At 43.2% G+C, this 17,867-nt stretch overlaps 1 protein-coding gene across 1 annotated transcript in view; it reads left to right on the forward strand.

The window, feature by feature from the left end:
• The window catches only part of LOC134206328 (neurexin 1), a 532,462-nt gene that overhangs the window by 404,242 nt on the left and 110,353 nt on the right, over window positions 1-17,867 (forward strand). Inside the window, exons 9-10 of the mRNA XM_062682027.1 lie at window positions 7,612-7,772; window positions 7,898-7,924. Coding sequence (XP_062538011.1) covers window positions 7,612-7,772; window positions 7,898-7,924 — 188 coding nt within the window. The remainder of the gene's footprint in view (window positions 1-7,611; window positions 7,773-7,897; window positions 7,925-17,867) is intronic.

Here is a 17,867-nt window from a genome sequence, read left to right on the forward strand (position 1 = left end):
GTCAGACGTCTCACTACTCACTTCTAGCTTCTCACTCCTCATTTCTCACTTTTCAAATGTCATGTTCGGCCAAATGTCCTATTCGGCCAAATTTCCTATTCGGCCAAATGTCCTAATGGTTGTATACTATTTCGCCGAAAAACATTCCGCGGAATTTTTTTTTGCGGTACGACATTCCGCGGAATGTATCAACTCTCCGAAACACATTTCGCGGAATGCACCTTTTCACCGAACGATATTTCGCGGAATGTACCTTTTCACCGAAAATCATTCCGCGGAATGCCATTTGGCCGAATTCAGTTAGAATAATTATCATTCAAATATTTACCGATTTCTGCTTTAATTGCATGCAATCCGGGCATTTTTTTAGATTTAATGCGAACCCGACCCGTTCCCGAGAATTTTTGCATTCATAAACCCGTACTCGACCCGAACCCGACATAATTTAATTATTTAAGCTCGCACAAAAGTTTACCCCGGAAAATTCAAGCAACGAACTAGCTTCACAATTAACAAAACTGAATAAAACAATTTTCAGTATTTTATTTCTTAAGCCCGTACCCGACCCGGACCCGATTTTGTTTAACTCACAAACCCGTACCCAACCCGACACCGATATTGTACTAATTTTCAAATCTTAATCCGGTGATTCGGGTTTCAGGTTTCAAAACCTGAAACCCCACCATATGTTCGGCCCGGTATAATGCGAAGGGAGTTGCTAATGTCTTCTTTCAAAGAACGCGTCGTCCCGGTATAATGCGAAGGGAGTTGCTAATGTCTTCTTTCAAAGAACGCGTCTTCCCGGTATAAGGCGAAAGGAGGGGTAACGCCTTCTTTAAATGGATGCATTTGCCCGGTACCAGGCGAAAGATGTTTCTAATGTCTTCTTTAAAAGAACGCGTCTGTCCGGTATACGGCGAGGGGAGGGGTAACGCCTTCTTTATATGGATGTATCTTCCCGGTATAAGGCGAAGGGAGGGGTAACGCCTTCTTTAAATGTATGCATCTGCCCGGTATAAGGCGAAAGGAGTTGATAATGCCTTCTTTGAAGGAACACGTCTCCGGTATAAGGCGTAGGGAGGGGTAACGCCTTCTTTAAATGGATGCATCTGCCTGATATAAGGCGAAAGGAGTTGATAATGCATTCTTTAAAAGAACGCGTCTGCCCGGTACAAGGCGAAGCAAGGGGTAACGCATTCTTTAAATGGATGCATCTGGCCGGTATAAGGCGAAAGGAGTTGATAATGCCTTCTTTGAAAGAACGCGTCTGCCCGGTATAAGGCGAAAGGAGTTGATAATGTCCTCTTTAAAAGAACGCGTCTGCCCGGTATAAGGCGAAGGGTGGGGTAACGCCTTTTTTAAATGGATGCATCTGCCTGGTGTAAGGCGAAGGGAGTTGATAATGCCTTCTTTAAATGAATGCGTCTGCCCGGTATAAGGTCTTCTTTAAATGGACGCATCTGCCCGATATAAGTCGAATAGACTTGATCATGCCTTCTTTAAATGGATGTATCTGCCCGGTATAAGGGGCAATTGAAATTTTGAAAACTACTTCTAAATATTCTGGGAGGCCTTCCTTAGCGGGAAGATGCAAGGCTGCCAAGCAAGACTATGCTGAAGAAGTCTGGGTTCAACTTCTGAGCCGCTCTAGGAAACTCATCAAAATAAAATTTTTCGACTTTTTAGGTACAAAAGTTTCAACGTGTTAATCTCGTGTTAAACGAATGTATACAAAATGGTAATATGTCTTAGAAACCTCGCAGATAATAATTCTGGAAATGCTGAATGGACAAAGGCTATTCTTATTAATATTCTGCATTCCGCGAAATGGTACATTCCGCCAAAAGTCATTCGGCGAAAAGGTACAAACCGCCAAATGTCGTACCGCGAAAAGTTACAAACCGCCAAATGTTATTCCGCGAAATGTTCAACCGCGAAAAGGAATTCCGCGAAATAGTTTTCGGTGAAATGTTATACAATCGTCCTAATCGGTCAAATGTCCTATTCGGTCAAATGTCCTGTTCGACCAAATTTCTTATTCGGCCAAATTTCTTATTCGGCCAAATTTCCTATTCGGCCAAATGTCATGTTCGACCAAATGGCCAATTTGGTCAAATGTCCTATTCGGCCAAATGTCATATTCGGTCAAATGTCCTATACGGCCAAATGTATCAGCCGAGATGCTCAAAGCTGACCCCATGACATCTGCTCAACTACTGCATCGTTTATTTCGTAATATCTGAGACACCCCAACTTTCCCGGATGCAAGGTATCTTAGTGAAGGTGCCCAAAAAGGGTGACCTGACTGTAAGCGATAACTGGCGAGGCATTACGTTGCTGTGTACCGTTCTCAAAGTTCTATGCAAAGTTGTCCTAGCCCGGATTCAGGAGAAGATCGATGCGACTCTCCGGCGGCAGCAGGCCGGATTCCGTGCCGGAAGATCCTGTGTCGACCATATTGTTACGCTCCGTATCATTGTGGACTAGGTCCAGGACCGTATTCATACGGGAGCTTGGCAGAAGGAAGGTCGTGTGATATGTGCCATCACAAACATTGCCCTCCGCTCGCTTTCAAATCGACTTCTATAAAAAACACATTCTTCATGCCTGCCGTATCCTAACGGTACTATCAATTCTATACTTTCGCCTCTAATTCTATCATGAACATGTGCGTCTAATTTTGGAAGATGATATTAGCATTTCCATATCATTATATTTTCTGGTTTGTTGATTTTTATCGGTGATGAAAAATACACAATTTCCGTTTTTTAATAACGTTTCGGCTTACTCCATTCAGCCATCATCAGATCTGTGATCAAATTTAATTAATTAGTTTAAAATATTCAAATTGGTTACAATTTTCTTTTCTCCCATTTCATTTATTCATTTATTCAGACTAAGGCCGAAGTGGCCTGTGCGGTATATAAGAGTCTTCTCCATTCGGCTCGGTCCATGGCTACACGTCGCCAACCACGCAGTCTACGGAGGGTCCGCAAGTCATCTTCCACCTGATCGATCCACCTTGCCCGCTGCGCATCTCGCCTTCTTATGCCCGTCGGATCGTTGTCAAGAACCATTTTCACCGGGTTATTGTCCGACATTCTGGCTACGTGCCCGGCCCATCGCAGTCGTCCGATTTTCGCGGTGTGAACGATGGATGGTTCTCCCAGCAGCTGATGCAACTCGTGGTTCATTCGCCTCCTCCACGTACCGTCCGCCATCTGCACCCCACCATAGATGGTACGCAGCACTTTCCTTTGAAAACTCCGAGTGCGTTGTATGGTCTTCAATTTCTTCCCAGCGTTGGTTTATACACTCTATTGCGTAGTCCACCGGTACGTTGGTGTATAGAGATGTGACGTCAAGCGAAAACATTACCTTGTCCTCATCGATCTGCGTTCCTTTCGCAACAGAAGTATCAGGCGGTGATGGCATTGATAGACCGAGCAATTAAATTAACAGACGCAACAGAAAGACACAACACCATCACAACAGTAAGGCAAATTCTTATGAAGAATCATTACCCACGATGGTTCATTAATAAGATGCTTAAACACAGAACCCACCAGCATTACAACACTCTACAGCAAAATGACAACAATAGGAACGAAACGAAATACGTGTCAACGCCATACATACCATGTTTGAGTGAGAAATTGTCAAAAATTCTCAAAAAGTATAACATTACACTAGCATACCTACCAAGAAACAAAATTAAACACACCGTATTAAGCAAATTAAAAGACCCGATTCCAAAAAAACAAAACCAAAAATGTAGTGTAGGCAATTCCCTGCGGTACAGGTGACAACAAAGTCTACGTGGGACAAACAGGCCGTATGCTGGAAACTCGAATCAATGAACATAGAACCAGCATAAGGAAATAGGAAGCAAATACTGGCCTGGCAAAACATTATATGACAGAAGGACACAATTTTGATTTTGGAAATACGGAAATTTCAGAACGGATAGAAAACCAGGAGAGCAGGATCATCGCAGAGGCCTTCCACATAAAGATGATGGGAAACGATGCAACGGTGAACCTACAACGATAATACGGTGGAATTGACTCGGCGTACAACGCACTAGTATAAGTGCTTGCAGACTATACAAGAAATCTTCAAGTGTCCTACGACAAGGCTCGACATAGATGTGCTAGGTGCTCCACCCTAATAAATAGAGGGAAGCACCGGGGAGAGAATGCTAACACAGGTACCGTCGAGTTGGTCGCCCTGTCGCAAACGGTTCTTCCGCTTGACTGAAAAGACGTCATCTCCTATTCTATCGAAGTCCTTTGATCGACGTCATCACTGATAAGCTTCCATCAGAGAAAAACCATAACATTTTTCCAACGTGGATTTCTTGGACGAAGTGTGGAATTTCTTGAATTTACTCAACTAGTAGAAAGTGACTTTATCCCATCAATATTAGTCTAGTTTCTTAGCATGATTACAAACTAGAGCAGGTAATAGAATTGAATTAAAGCTAAAACTGGATTCTAACTAATTAAAACTACAACAACTTAACTATAACCTAGAAAAGCTGACAGTGAACAAAGGCTAACAATTAGAAGGGCCACTGAATTGCAATGAGAACATAAAATAATTTACTTTTTTTTTAAAAGATGTTTAATTTTTATACACATAGTCAAGTTGGCCATTTTAAGGTGTTTTTATGAGACATTGCGAAAAAAGATTTCGATGCCGGTGGGACTTGAACTCACGCTATTCCATTAAGTACACGTACGTATTACTAATTATTCAACAGCTGCCTTTGCGAGTAGTTGTTCCATAACCAGCTAATAACGATGGGATATCTTAATTCAGCGGTTCTCAACCTGGGGTACATGTACCCCTGGGGGTACCTTCGCTGACCTCAAGGGGTACCTCGGGCTAGAATGCGTAATGGCGGTTGTTTTACAATTCCAATCTAAACTTATTAATAATGTTTTGATAATTGTGTATTTTTTTTTCAAAACATTGTCTTGTACATAATATGCATGATGATTACTAAATCAAAGCCTATTGAATCCTGCCCTCGCAGACAAGCACAGTGTATTAAGGGCTGTGCGACAAAAGATCAAAAGGACAAAACGTTGAAAGAACAAATTTAAAAAATCTTCAATTTAATCTACCTATTCGATACAAAATATTAAATAATATGTTAACAACATGCTTCTGAACTAAAATCTAAAGTCTGAAAGTACGGAAACCTCCATTTGAGAGGCATAAGGCTATTTTTCCGAAAAGCTTAGTTGCTTCGTGATAATCCTTCTACACTTCTCGGAAGCCTCCTTCCAAGCAGCTCGAAGCCTCGTTTCAAGAGGTTCATAAGCCTCCTTTCAAGAGATTTGGAAACCTCCTTCAACAGGTTTGGAAGCCTTCTTTCAAGAAGCTCATAAGCCTCCCTTAAAAAGCTTAGAAGCCTCCTTTTAAGTGGCTGAAAAGCCGCCTCTCAAGTGGCTCGGAAGCGTTCTTTCAAGATTCTTACAAGTCCCCTTTAAGTGGACCGGAAGCTGCATTTCAAGAGGCTCTGAAGCCTGCCTACAAAATGCTCTTGAGCCTCCCTTCAAGAGGCTCGGAAGCTTTTCTTCAAGAGACTCGGAAGCCTCGTTTTAAGAGACTTGGAAGCCTTTTAAAAAAAACGACTTTCAAGGCTCTAAAGGCGCTTTCCAGAGGCTCTGAAGGCCTCCCTTTAAGATGCTCAGTAGCCTTTCTTCAAGAGGATCATAAGCCCCATGTCAAGAGGCTCTGAAGCATCCTTTTAAAAGCTAGAAACCTGCTGTTCAAGATGCCCAGAAGCCTCTTTTCAAGAAGCTTGGAAGCCTCCCTGAAACAGGCTCGACATTCTTCTTTCTTGGCTTGGAAGCATACTTTCAAAAAACTCAAAAGCTTCCTTTTAAGTTGCTCGAAAACCGCCTTTCAAGAGGCTCTGAAGCCCTCTTGAAGAGCTCGAAAGCCGCCGTTCAAGAGATTCGGAAACCTTCTTCAAGAGATTCAAACGCCTCCTTTCAAGAAGCTCTTAAGCCTCCCTTTATAAAGGTCGCACGCAAAAAAAGCGTTCCCGAATGAACCAGCAAAAATACACCGTGATTTAATTCATGGATTCGGGAACACCAGTCACGTTTTCCAGAACGTTCCAGAAAACGTGACTTTGTTCCCGAATCCGTGGCTGTTGTTCACGAAAAAATACACCGTGAACTTGTTAGTTCACGAATTAATGAACGCTTTTTTTGCTTCCTTTTCTTCCTTCCTTCCTTTTAAGAGGCTCGTAAGCTTCCCTTCAAGAGGTGCGAAATTAATCTTCCAAGAACATTATAACCGTACTTTCAAGTGGCTCGAAAGCCGCTTTCAAGAGGCTGTGAAGCCTGCCTGTGAATGCTCCCTTCAAGAGGATCAGGCCTTGGAAAATTCGAATGAATGCTTCGTTTTTAGCCCGCAGTGAGGTTTTAATTTCGGTGCACTGATTGATGTGCGCTCGATCACGTGCTGCAGGCTGCACGAACAAGGGAAGAGGCAAATACAAAGCATTCGTTTTATACATTGAAAGTGAGGAGTTTTGGACAAGCCAAGTGGTGCCGAGGAAGGATCGTTCAGTAGGTCAGCGTGAAGTGAAGATGCTTCTTTCGTTCATCGGCAGTGTTTCAGATGCGAGTGAGTGTTGTGTAGATACAAAATCATATTAGCGAAAAGAGAGGGATTGTATTGTATACCTCTCTTTTACACATTCATTCCAATAGAAATGCGCAGCTCAGTATAAATGAGGCAAGAGAGCTAAATATTCTCTGCACTAGTGGGTGCTTGATTTCACTCTCTAGCTGTTCAAGGGCTCAAAAGCCGCCTTTACAGAGGCCCAAAAGCCTCCCTTCGAAAATTTCTTTTGGAGAGGCTCGGAATGTTTTTTAAAAAGTCTCCTTTTAAGTGGCCCGAAACCCGCCTTTCAAGAGGCTCTGAAGCCAAGGTTCGGAAGCCTCCAACAGACAAAAAAATAATGAAGGAAGCTTGATGTTCAAATTTATTTTAAAATGAAATTTTTCACGGAATATCGCAAACATCAGCCAACTCCATGGAGCGCCGTTTTTCATATATCTTATCTACGCTTATTTTCATTTACAGCAAAAAATAGGGGGTACCTCAATAATTGCAAAAGTTTGAAGGGGTACCTCTCAAGAAAAAGGTTGAGAACCGCTGTCTTAATTTACAGTTTGGAGAAAATACAAATTTGACTTAGCTTTGTAGTCAAATTTGTATTTTCTCGTGTCGCCTTCTGTTCTGTTACTGTCGCAACAACATGAAAAAAATGATAGTTTTTGAAAAAACAAAATGAATAATTTGATATAATATATAATAATATTGTCCACAGTTATTAGCGACAAGATTGTCATGCAAATTGTTGAGACCAAAAAGAATCTAAATGCATCCAACTTGAACTGCTTCAATTCCTCGTATCTTATTGATTAGGTACGGAGCGGAAGGACTCACTCCGCCCCACTCCACTATTTAAGTCATGCGCAACATATGCAGCAATCACTATTAAACCCTACTATAATTTTGACCAGCAGCCATCTCACAAACTAAAACCCCTACGTTTTATATTCCTTTTTTTCACCACAGGACACGGAACGGACTACCTGAATTTGGCCCTCCGAGACGGTGGTGTTTCGCTGACGATGGGCCTCTCGAACGGCAAACAAGAGATGCATATCAAACCGGCTCGGGTTCGCTTCGATGATCACCAGTGGCACAAGGTCACTGTCCACCGACGGATTCAAGAGGTAACAAAAAAAGGCGGAAATCCATATCTCTCTATTCGGTGAAACGTGAATAAAATAATGATTTCAATTTCATCCCCACGCTGCTGCTCTCCACGATTCCGGAACCCCTTTTTCGAAAAACGCAGATCTCATCAATAACCAGCTTCTGCCGGGTAAGTTTTCAGTGCAAAGTGCAAATTATCTCTTTTTCTAGCGTCGTACGCCTACTACAGGAGTGTGTCTATACGATCGAAGATGATGGCACGGTAGTTGAAACGGCAGATAATGAGTTCGTAGAATAGAAGGGCAGAAACTTTCCTTAATTGCAACGATGAGTTGTTTTACTGCATTCACTGCGGCATAGGTAGTTGGCTTTGCAGCTCAACGGGGAAAACTTTTAGCACGGAAAATGGTTTTCTGTTTGCTGCATTTGTTGAAGACGTGGCAATTACAGGAAAACTCGAACCTCATCACGGCATTTTATTTGTTAATGATGACTGTTGATTTATGAACGAACATATTAAATGATGTTCTAATCATGCATTAATATTTCATTCGATCACATAGGTCCGAAGTATTTTGCAAATTATGTAGGTACACTTCGGAAGCTAATTCTTATCAAAATAGGATTACATCCGAATCTCGAATGGAATTCCATCCGCATCCTGAACGAGATTCCATCGGAATCCTGAATGGGCTTCCATCCGAATCACGATAATATTCTGATCTATTAGGTAAATTAGTTTTTCGAAAATAAAATAATTTCTCCTGTTACGCCGTCTATGACTAAACTCAACAAAAATTTCCCAAGTGAACTTTTCTGAAGAATTATTTTTTCGTTTCGGGTTTTGCGTGAGATTATAACTAGACCAACATTGGAAAAGGACGTAACAGCCAAAATGTATACTTTCCAGTTCTTTGTCTATGTATATAATATGATAAGGAACTGTAAAAACAAATGTTGGCGTAAGGACGTAACACCTTTTCTGATGTTCGTCTAGATAACAAGAATAGCATTCCCAAGAATATATTTTGGATGTCCGTTCTCTGTGTTTGAACTTTGTCACAGCAGCTGTCGTTCGACACCGCATTATTTGCCGAATCATAAGTTATCCCCATTAATCTTACTCGCAGGACATAATTTATCCCATTCTCTTGGATCCCACGTCAGCATCTTTCTGTCGAACCTAACCACCGGAACAATGCCATCCCTATACCTGCCCTACCCCGTTCGGCATCCGTCCTCCCATTGAAGCATCATCATTATTAAGTCCTCGTTGGCAGCAGAAGTAGCAGCAGAAGCAGCAGTAGCGCAGGCAACTACTCACTCAACGAAAATAATGAGTAAACTTAATTCCAATTAGCGTCTCATTAATTGCAAACTTCTTCGTCGCAGAGCTATTACCGGGCCCAAGAGCTTGACCCCCCTGACACCCTTGAGGTTCTAACATCGCTGTTATCGTTAAGGATGGTGGAAAACACATATCTGTTACACACGTGTACTCTGCCGGAAAGGAAATAAAACTTTAAATGCTGAATGCAAACAAAAATGACAGCGATGCTGATAGATGATGAAAATCATTTGCGTGGCTTAATGCAACTCGAACCGGTTTGAGGAGAGTGGTTTCTTTATTAGAAATTTTACATTTGACATCAGACCATCTAAAACAGTTCTGCGCTTATGCTCAGTGAAGTAGTAAAGCATTGAGTTTGTTGATTGTCCTTCAATTATCATAAATATTTATTTATTTACTTGTCTTCAAACTAATTGTACAGACAAATACTACTAGCTAACTATGCAACTTGTAGACATACACGTGGTCATATTATTAGCAAAATAAACGTCGACCACAAGTATCAAATGGGTTGGTTTATCCAAAAACGGTGCGGTATGCTGGAAGACGTAGGAAATCTGTATGGCGGGTTGATCTAGCAAGAACGTTGATGTTGACATTACTCAGCAGCGTTGGATAGTCAATGTTGTGGGACAGGGTATCGAACATGAACATGAACAACCGTTGCTAGCCAGAGATGACAAATGAATCAATCCACAGTTATGCTCATATTGGGGGAGGCGGACGAGGTCATTCCACGGTAGTCGACGAAGCGCAAATCGAATGAAATTCCGTTGAATTCGCTTGATCTGATTACTCTGAACTACATGATATGGAGCCCACACAAGGACAGCGTATTCTAGTGTACTGCGGACCAGGGCACAGTAGAGAGTTTTCGAGCAGTATTATATCTTCAAACTGCTGAGCGTTTCGTTTTATAAATCCAAGCAATGCATACGCCTTGGCGGTTGTTGTAGCATTGTGCAGATTGAAGTTGAGCCTGAAATTCAACTGGACGCCAAGGTCCTTGACGGTGCTTACCCTTGTGACACTGGCGGCAGACATATTATAATCGAAGACAGACGAACTTCTAGATCTTTGATTTCCGTTGATTTTGTTGTTGAGTTGATTTTGACGTTGATTTCCATTCCATTGCACCGTGTACCAGTTTATCAAGGTGTCGATGTTAGCTTGAAGGGCACAGTATTCTACTAAAGACACATTCCAGCGGAACGCGACACCATGGGGAGCCGACTTTCAGCGAGCAATTAGGTCTCGGAGATGGCTTTTCAGTCTTGACAAAATCAAAACACTGTTATTTAATCTTGTCCAACGTTTCGGTCCGTTTGAGACCTTCCTCAGGGACTTCATTCTTACAGGTTTATCCTCAACTGTGGTTCTGCTGAACCATTGATCGTCATGAGGTCAGGATTTTCCCACATAAACGAGAACGGTTCGATCATCGCGTTTATGGTAAAACCCTTTCCGTTTATCGTTCGTTGGAATTCAGTGCCTGGCACAAGATCGATCACCATTGCTTTCAGAATATGGATGAATATTCGGAGAAATTCCTGGAGTAATATCTGGACAAATTCCTAGAGGAATATCCGGAGGAATATTTAGAGGAATTCCTGGAGGAATATTTGGCGGTATTTCTTGGGTAATATCTGGATGAATTTCTGGTGGAATATTCAGAATAATTTTTTGATAAATATCCAGAGGAATTATTGGAAGAATATCTTGACGAATTCCTGGAGTAATATATTGACATATTCCTGAAGGAATATCCGGAGGAGTTCTTGGAGGAATATCTGGACGAATGCCTGAGGGAATATCTGGACGAATTTCCGGAGGAACACCAAGAGGAATTTCTGACAGAATATCTGGACGAACATCTGGAGGAATATCCAGAGAAATATCTTGACGAATTCCTGGATCCGCATATCCGCATGAACATCCGTTGGAACTCCTGGAGAAATATCTGTTACATTTGAAATTTCTGTTACATTTGTATGGGAGCCTCCCTTTCCAGAAGGAGGAGGGGTTTCTGACTACCACAAAAAAAATATCTTCGCTTCCGAAACCTCCACATGCCAGATTTGGTTCCATTTGCTTGACAAAATCATCGTGCTAGCCTCATGATATACGAATGCAAAAATGGTAACCTGGCTTAGAAACCTCGCAGTTAATAACTGTGGAAGTGCTTAATGAACACTAAAATGCGAGGCGGCTCTGTACCAGTGTGGGGATGTAATGCCAATAAGAAGAAGGATGTTCCGGATGTTTCTCCAGGAATTCGTCCAGATATTCCTCCAGGAATTTGTACAGATATTCCTCCGGGAATTTCTCTTGATATTTCTCGAATAATTCCTCCAGGAGTTCCTAAGAATATTCCTCCAGGCATTCATCCGGATATTCCTCAAGGAATTCGTCCGGATACTCCTCCAAGAAATTGTCCATGTAATAGTCCTGAGATCTTTCCAGATGTTTCTCCAGGAATTCCTCTGGGTATTCTTCCAGGAGTTCCAGACAATCCTCCGGGTAATCCTCCTTCTGGATATTCCACCAGGAAGTCGTCCAGATATCTCTCAAGGAATTCATCTGGAGATTCCTCCAGGATACCTTTGGATATTTCTCCGGATATTTGTCTTATTTGTCTTATTTGTCTTATCTTTCTTATTTGTCTTATTTGTCTTATTTGTCTTAATTGTCTTATTTGTCTTTCGAGAGGTGAGCCAGCCCAGGGCTGCAAACCTCTCTAATAAAGACATAAAAAAATAAAATATTTGTCTTATTTGTCTTATTTGTCTTATTTGTCTTATTGGTCTTATTTGTCTTATTTGTCTTATTTGTCTTATTTGTCTTATTTGTCTTATTTGTCTTATTTGTCTTATTTGTCTTATTTGTCTTATTTGTCTTATTTGTCTTATTTGTCTTATTTGTCTTATTTGTCTTATTTGTCTTATTTGTCTTATTTGTCTTATTTGTCTTATTTGTCTTATTTGTCTTATTTGTCTTATTTGTCTTATTTGTCTTATTTGTCTTATTTGTCTTATTTGTCTTATTTGTCTTATTTGTCTTATTTGTCTTATTTGTCTTATTTGTCTTATTTGTCTTTATTTATTTTTTTATTAAAATAATTCAACTGACAATGAATGTCTAAATGAATATAACTAATTGGTTATGGCCAGCGGTACGGAAAAAGTCTAGAAACCGATGACGAAACACGTCAACTGATGAATTAAAGTCAAAATATCGAAGAATTCGTTGAAGCGGCGACTGATGAATCGAATTGGTTCGTGTAGTGCATAGTTGCTAATCTGTGGTTCTAGAAGCAAAATAGACGTTGACGAAGAGGTCTTTCAGGTGCATATAGATTTAACTGCGACAGTAGTGCTGGACAATCGATGTGACCCGTGAGCAGCTTCCCAGCAAACGTAAGCTTGAGCGGCGATCCGTCTAAACTCTAGTGGTTCGATGCTAATCAACCGGCACCGCTCCTCGTACGGTGGCAAGTTCGTCGGATCACGCCACCTTAGGGATCGAAGAGCGTATCTTAGAAACTTCCGTTGAACGGCTTCGATCCTAGCGATCCATGTGGTCTGGAAAGGGCACCAAACAACAGCGGATGATTCCAGTATTGATCGCACAATGGAACAGTACAGTGATCTAAAGCATAACGGATCACGGAATTCACCGGCAATTTTGAAAATAAAACCCAATTGACGATAAGCTCGGGCTACAATGTCATCGTAGTGAGGTATGTATGTAAGTCCGCTATCCAGGATAACGCCAAGATCCTTAATGTGCTGAACGCGAGTGAGCGATCGTCCAGACAGGACATAGTCGTAGATTATTTGTGCGTTTTTCCGGTGATATGAAATGATGTTGCATTTTTCAATACTTAAGTCCATGAGATTTCTTGAGCACCAGTCCGCAAAAATATACAACATATTTTGCAGTTCGTTGCAGTCTGTCAAGTTTTTATAACGTAATAGATTTTTGAATCGTCTGCGTAGAAGAGGCGGCAGCCTTGTGACAACAGCATGAAAATATCATTAATAAAGATCGAGAACAGTAGCGGGCCCAGATTGCTGCCTTGAGGTACTCCCGATTTGTTTGCGAAAACTTCTGATTCTGACGTGCCAATTTTCACACGCATCGAACGATTCTGCAAATATGACCTAAACCAATTGGTAGCCGTTGATGAAACGCCGAGTAACATCAGCTTAGCAAGCAGAATTTCGTGGTCCACGGTATCGAAAGCGGCTTTCAGCTCCATATATGCTGCGTCTTATTTGTCTTACTGAGCCTCTTGAAAGGAGGCTTCTGAGCCTCTTGAAAGGAGGCTTGAGCCTCTTGAAAGGAGGCTTGAGCCTCTTGAAAGGAGGCTTCTGAGCCTCTTGAAAGGAGGCTTCTGAGCCTCTTGAAAGGAGGCTTCGAGCCTCTTGAAAGGAGGCTCTGAGCCTCTTGAAAGGAGGCTTCTGAGCCTCTTGAAAGGAGGCTTCTGAGCCTCTTGAAAGGAGGCTTCTGAGGCCTCTTGAAAGGAGGCTTCTGAGCCTCTTGAAAGGAGGCTTCTGAGCCTCTTGAAAGGAGGCTTCTGAGCCTCTTGAAAGGAGGCTTGAGGCCTCTTGAAAGGAGGCTTCTGAGCCTCTTGAAAGGAGGCTTCTGAGCCTCTTGAAAGGAGGCTTCTGAGCCTCTTGAAAGGAGGCTTCTGGAGCCTCTTGAAAGGAGGCTTCTGAGCCTCTTGAAAGGAGGCTTCTGAGCCTCTTGAAAGGAGGCTTCTGAGCCTCTTGAAAGGAGGCTGAGCCTCTTGAAAGGAGGCTGGAGCCTCTTGAAAGGAGGCTTCTGAGCCTCTTGAAAGGAGGCTTCTGAGCCTCTTGAAAGGAGGCTTGAGCCTCTTGAAAGGAGGCTTGAGCCTCTTGAAAGGAGGCTTCTGAGGCCTCTTGAAAGGAGGCTGAGCCTCTTGAAAGGAGGCTGAGCCTCTTGAAAGGAGGCTTCTGAGCCTCTTGAAAGGAGGCCTGAGCCTCTTGAAAGGAGGCTTCTGAGCCTCTTGAAAGGAGGCTTCTGAGCCTCTTGAAAGGAGGCTTCTGAGCCTCTTGAAAGGAGGCTTCTGAGCCTCTTGAAAGGAGGCTTCTGAGCCTCTTGAAAGGAGGCTCTGAGCCTCTTGAAGGGAGGCTTCTGAGCCTCTTGAAAGGAGCCTTCTGAGCCTCTTGAAAGGAGGCTTCTGAGCCTCTTGAAAGGAGGCTTCTGAGGCCTCTTGAAAGGAGGCTTCTGAGCCTCTTGAAAGGAGGCTTGAGCCTCTTGAAAGGAGGCCTGAGCCTCTTGAAAGGAGGCTTCTGAGCCTCTTGAAAGGAGGCTCTGAGCCTCTTGAAAGGAGGCTTCTGAGCCTCTTGAAAGGAGGCTTCTGAGCCTCTTGAAAGGAGGCCTGAGCCTCTTGAAAGGAGGCTCGAGCCTCTTGAAAGGAGGCCTGAGCCTCTTGAAAGGAGGCCTGAGCCTCTTGAAAGGAGGCTTCTGAGCCTCTTGAAAGGAGGCTCTGAGCCTCTTGAAAGGAGGCTTCTGAGCCTCTTGAAAGGAGGCTTCTGAGCCTCTTGAAAGGAGGCTTCTGAGCCTCTTGAAAGGAGGCCTGAGCCTCTTGAAAGGAGGCTTCTGAGCCTCTTGAAAGGAGGCTTCTGAGCCTCTTGAAAGGAGGCTTCTGAGGCCTCTTGAAAGGAGGCTTCTGAGCCTCTTGAAAGGAGGCTTCTGAGCCTCTTGAAAGGAGGCTTGAGCCTCTTGAAAGGAGGCTTCTGAGCCTCTTGAAAGGAGGCTTCTGAGCCTCTTGAAAGGAGGCTTCTGAGCCTCTTGAAAGGAGGCTTCTGAGCCTCTTGAAAGGAGGCTTCTGAGCCTCTTGAAAGGAGGCTCTGAGCCTCTTGAAAGGAGGCTCTGAGCCTCTTGAAAGGAGGCTTCTGAGCCTCTTGAAAGGAGGCTTCTGAGCCTCTTGAAAGGAGGCTTCTGAGCCTCTTGAAGGAGGCTTCTGAGCCTCTTGAAAGGAGGCTTGAGCCTCTTGAAAGGAGGCCTGAGCCTCTTGAAAGGAGGCTTCCTGAGCCTCTTGAAAGGAGGCTTCTGAGCCTCTTGAAAGGAGGCTTCTGAGCCTCTTGAAAGGAGGCCTGAGCCTCTTGAAAGGAGGCTTCTGAGCCTCTTGTAGGAGGCTCTGAGCCTCTTGAAAGGAGGCTTCTGAGCCTCTTGAAAGGAGGCTTCTGAGCCTCTTGAAAGGAGGCTTGAGCCTCTTGAAAGGAGGCTTGAGCCTCTTGAAAGGAGGCTTCTGAGCCTCTTGAAAGGAGGCTCGAGCCTCTTGAAAGGAGGCCTGAGCCTCTTGAAAGGAGGCTTCTGAGCCTCTTGAAAGGAGGCTTCTGAGCCTCTTGAAAGGAGGCTTCTGAGCCTCTTGAAAGGAGGCCTGAGCCTCTTGAAAGGAGGCTTCTGAGCCTCTTGAAAGGAGGCTTCTGAGCCTCTTGAAAGGAGGCTTCTGAGCCTCTTGAAAGGAGGCCTGAGCCTCTTGAAAGGAGGCCTGAGCCTCTTGAAAGGAGGCTTCTGAGCCTCTTGAAAGGAGGCCTGAGCCTCTTGAAAGGAGGCTTCCTGAGCCTCTTGAAAGGAGGCCTGAGCCTCTTGAAAGGAGGCCTGAGCCTCTTGAAAGGAGGCTTCTGAGCCTCTTGAAAGGGAGGCCTGAGCCTCTTGAAGGAGGCCTGAGCTCTTGAAAGGAGGCTTCTGAGCCTCTTGAAAGGAGGCTCTGAGCCTCTTGAAAGGAGGCTGGAGCCTCTTGAAAGGAGGCCTGAGCCTCTTGAAAGGAGGCTTCTGAGCCTCTTGAAAGGAGGCTTCTGAGCCTCTTGAAAGGAGGCTTCTGAGCCTCTTGAAAGGAGGCCTGAGCCTCTTGAAAGGAGGCTTCTGAGCCTCTTGAAAGGAGGCTCTGAGCCTCTTGAAAGGAGGCTTCTGAGCCTCTTGAAAGGAGGCCTGAGCCTCTTGAAAGGAGGCTTCTGAGCCTCTTGAAAGGAGGCTTCTGAGGCCTCTTGAAAGGAGGCTTCTGAGCCTCTTGAAAGGAGGCTTCTGAGCCTCTTGAAAGGAGGCCTGAGCCTCTTGAAAGGAGGCTTCCTGAGCCTCTTGAAAGGAGGCCTGAGCCTCTTGAAAGGAGGCTCTGAGCCTCTTGAAAGGAGGCTTCTGAGCCTCTTGAAAGGAGGCTTCTGAGCCTCTTGAAAGGAGGCTTCTGAGGCCTCTTGAAAGGAGGCCTGAGCCTCTTGAAAGGAGGCTTCTGAGCCTCTTGAAAGGAGGCTTCTGAGCCTCTTGAAAGGAGGCTTCTGAGCCTCTTGAAAGGAGGCCTGAGCCTCTTGAAAGGAGGCTTCTGAGCCTCTTGAAAGGAGGCTTCTGAGCCTCTTGAAAGGAGGCTTCTGAGCCTCTTGAAAGGAGGCTTCTGAGCCTCTTGAAAGGAGGCCTGAGCCTCTTGAAAGGAGGCTTCCGAGCCTCTTGAAAGGAGGCTTCCGAGCCTCTTGAAAGGAGGCTTCCGAGCCTCTTGAAAGGAGGCTTCCGAGCCTCTTGAAAGGAGGCTTCCGAGCCTCTTGAAAGGAGGCTTCCGAGTTGCTTAGGAAAGATCCTTTTGAAAGGAGGCTTCCAAGCTTCTTGCAACGAAGCCAAGCTTTTGAAAAAAAAAAGGCTTTATGTCTTTCAACTGGAAGCTTCAGAACCTTTTTTTTTGTTTTAGTTCGCAAGCATATTTTTCAATATATTTTTTTTTTGAATAAGTTTTTATTGGAATTATAATACATCCGCCATTATGCATTTTTGTTCGAGGTACCCCCTGGGGTACATGTACCCCAGATTGAGAACCGCTTATCTAATATATGATTTCATCTCATAGACTAGGTGTTCCATGTTTTCTTAACACTATCATCCTTATTTGCTATGTTACATATTTGTTATTATTAATACATTTCAATTGCCTCTGGCAGTTAGGATTTTTCCGCAAACAACCATGGTTTTCATGAAATAACTTTCACTGCGTGTGGTTTATTATGAATAATTTCTGAGTACATGTTAAGATTTTTGTAAACCTTCTAGACAATAAATTACGGGTTCTGTTCATGTATTTTAAAATTTATAATAAATTAAAAAAATGAAAATTATTGTTTTTCTGATTTTGTCACATTTCCTATTTTATCACCAAAATTCACCAGGGCAGTGATAAAATCAAAATATTACTGTATTTCGCAGAAAAATAAACTTGTCATTCCAATTAAATAAACTCTTTATCTTACATCTAGACATGACAATAAACCAACACCTACTTCAACAATGACCTCCTGGCAGCCATTATTGTCTATTGATCCTGTACGAAACGTGTGGTAGCGCAATACAATGTCCCATTTCCTTTAGCTTATGAAAGGATAAAGGAGTTGTTCAAGAACAAGAGCGAACACGACTGCTTCCAGTTGTGAATGTCATCATACTACTTCCAGCAGCATGAGTATATGTTGTATGTAACTATAGAACCACTCAACCGCCAAAGTCAAAGACCTTTCCGGACAAACAAGTGGCGATGATGGGATGTCATTCGACAACGACGTCCCCACATTTGGCATGAGGAAAATTGGTCTCATTTGTCGTTGCCTCCTATCCTATACTGGATAATGGGAGAACTATAGAAAGGACCTCTGAATATATGTCTCACTATGTGCAAAAGTTGTAACGAAAATCAAATTTGAAGAAAAATGTACAATGAAAGCATAATTTTATTTGATAATATGTAGGAAATACATCC

This window comes from Armigeres subalbatus, chromosome 1 (assembly GCF_024139115.2).
Source record: "Armigeres subalbatus isolate Guangzhou_Male chromosome 1, GZ_Asu_2, whole genome shotgun sequence".
Lineage (NCBI taxonomy): Eukaryota > Metazoa > Arthropoda > Insecta > Diptera > Culicidae > Armigeres > Armigeres subalbatus.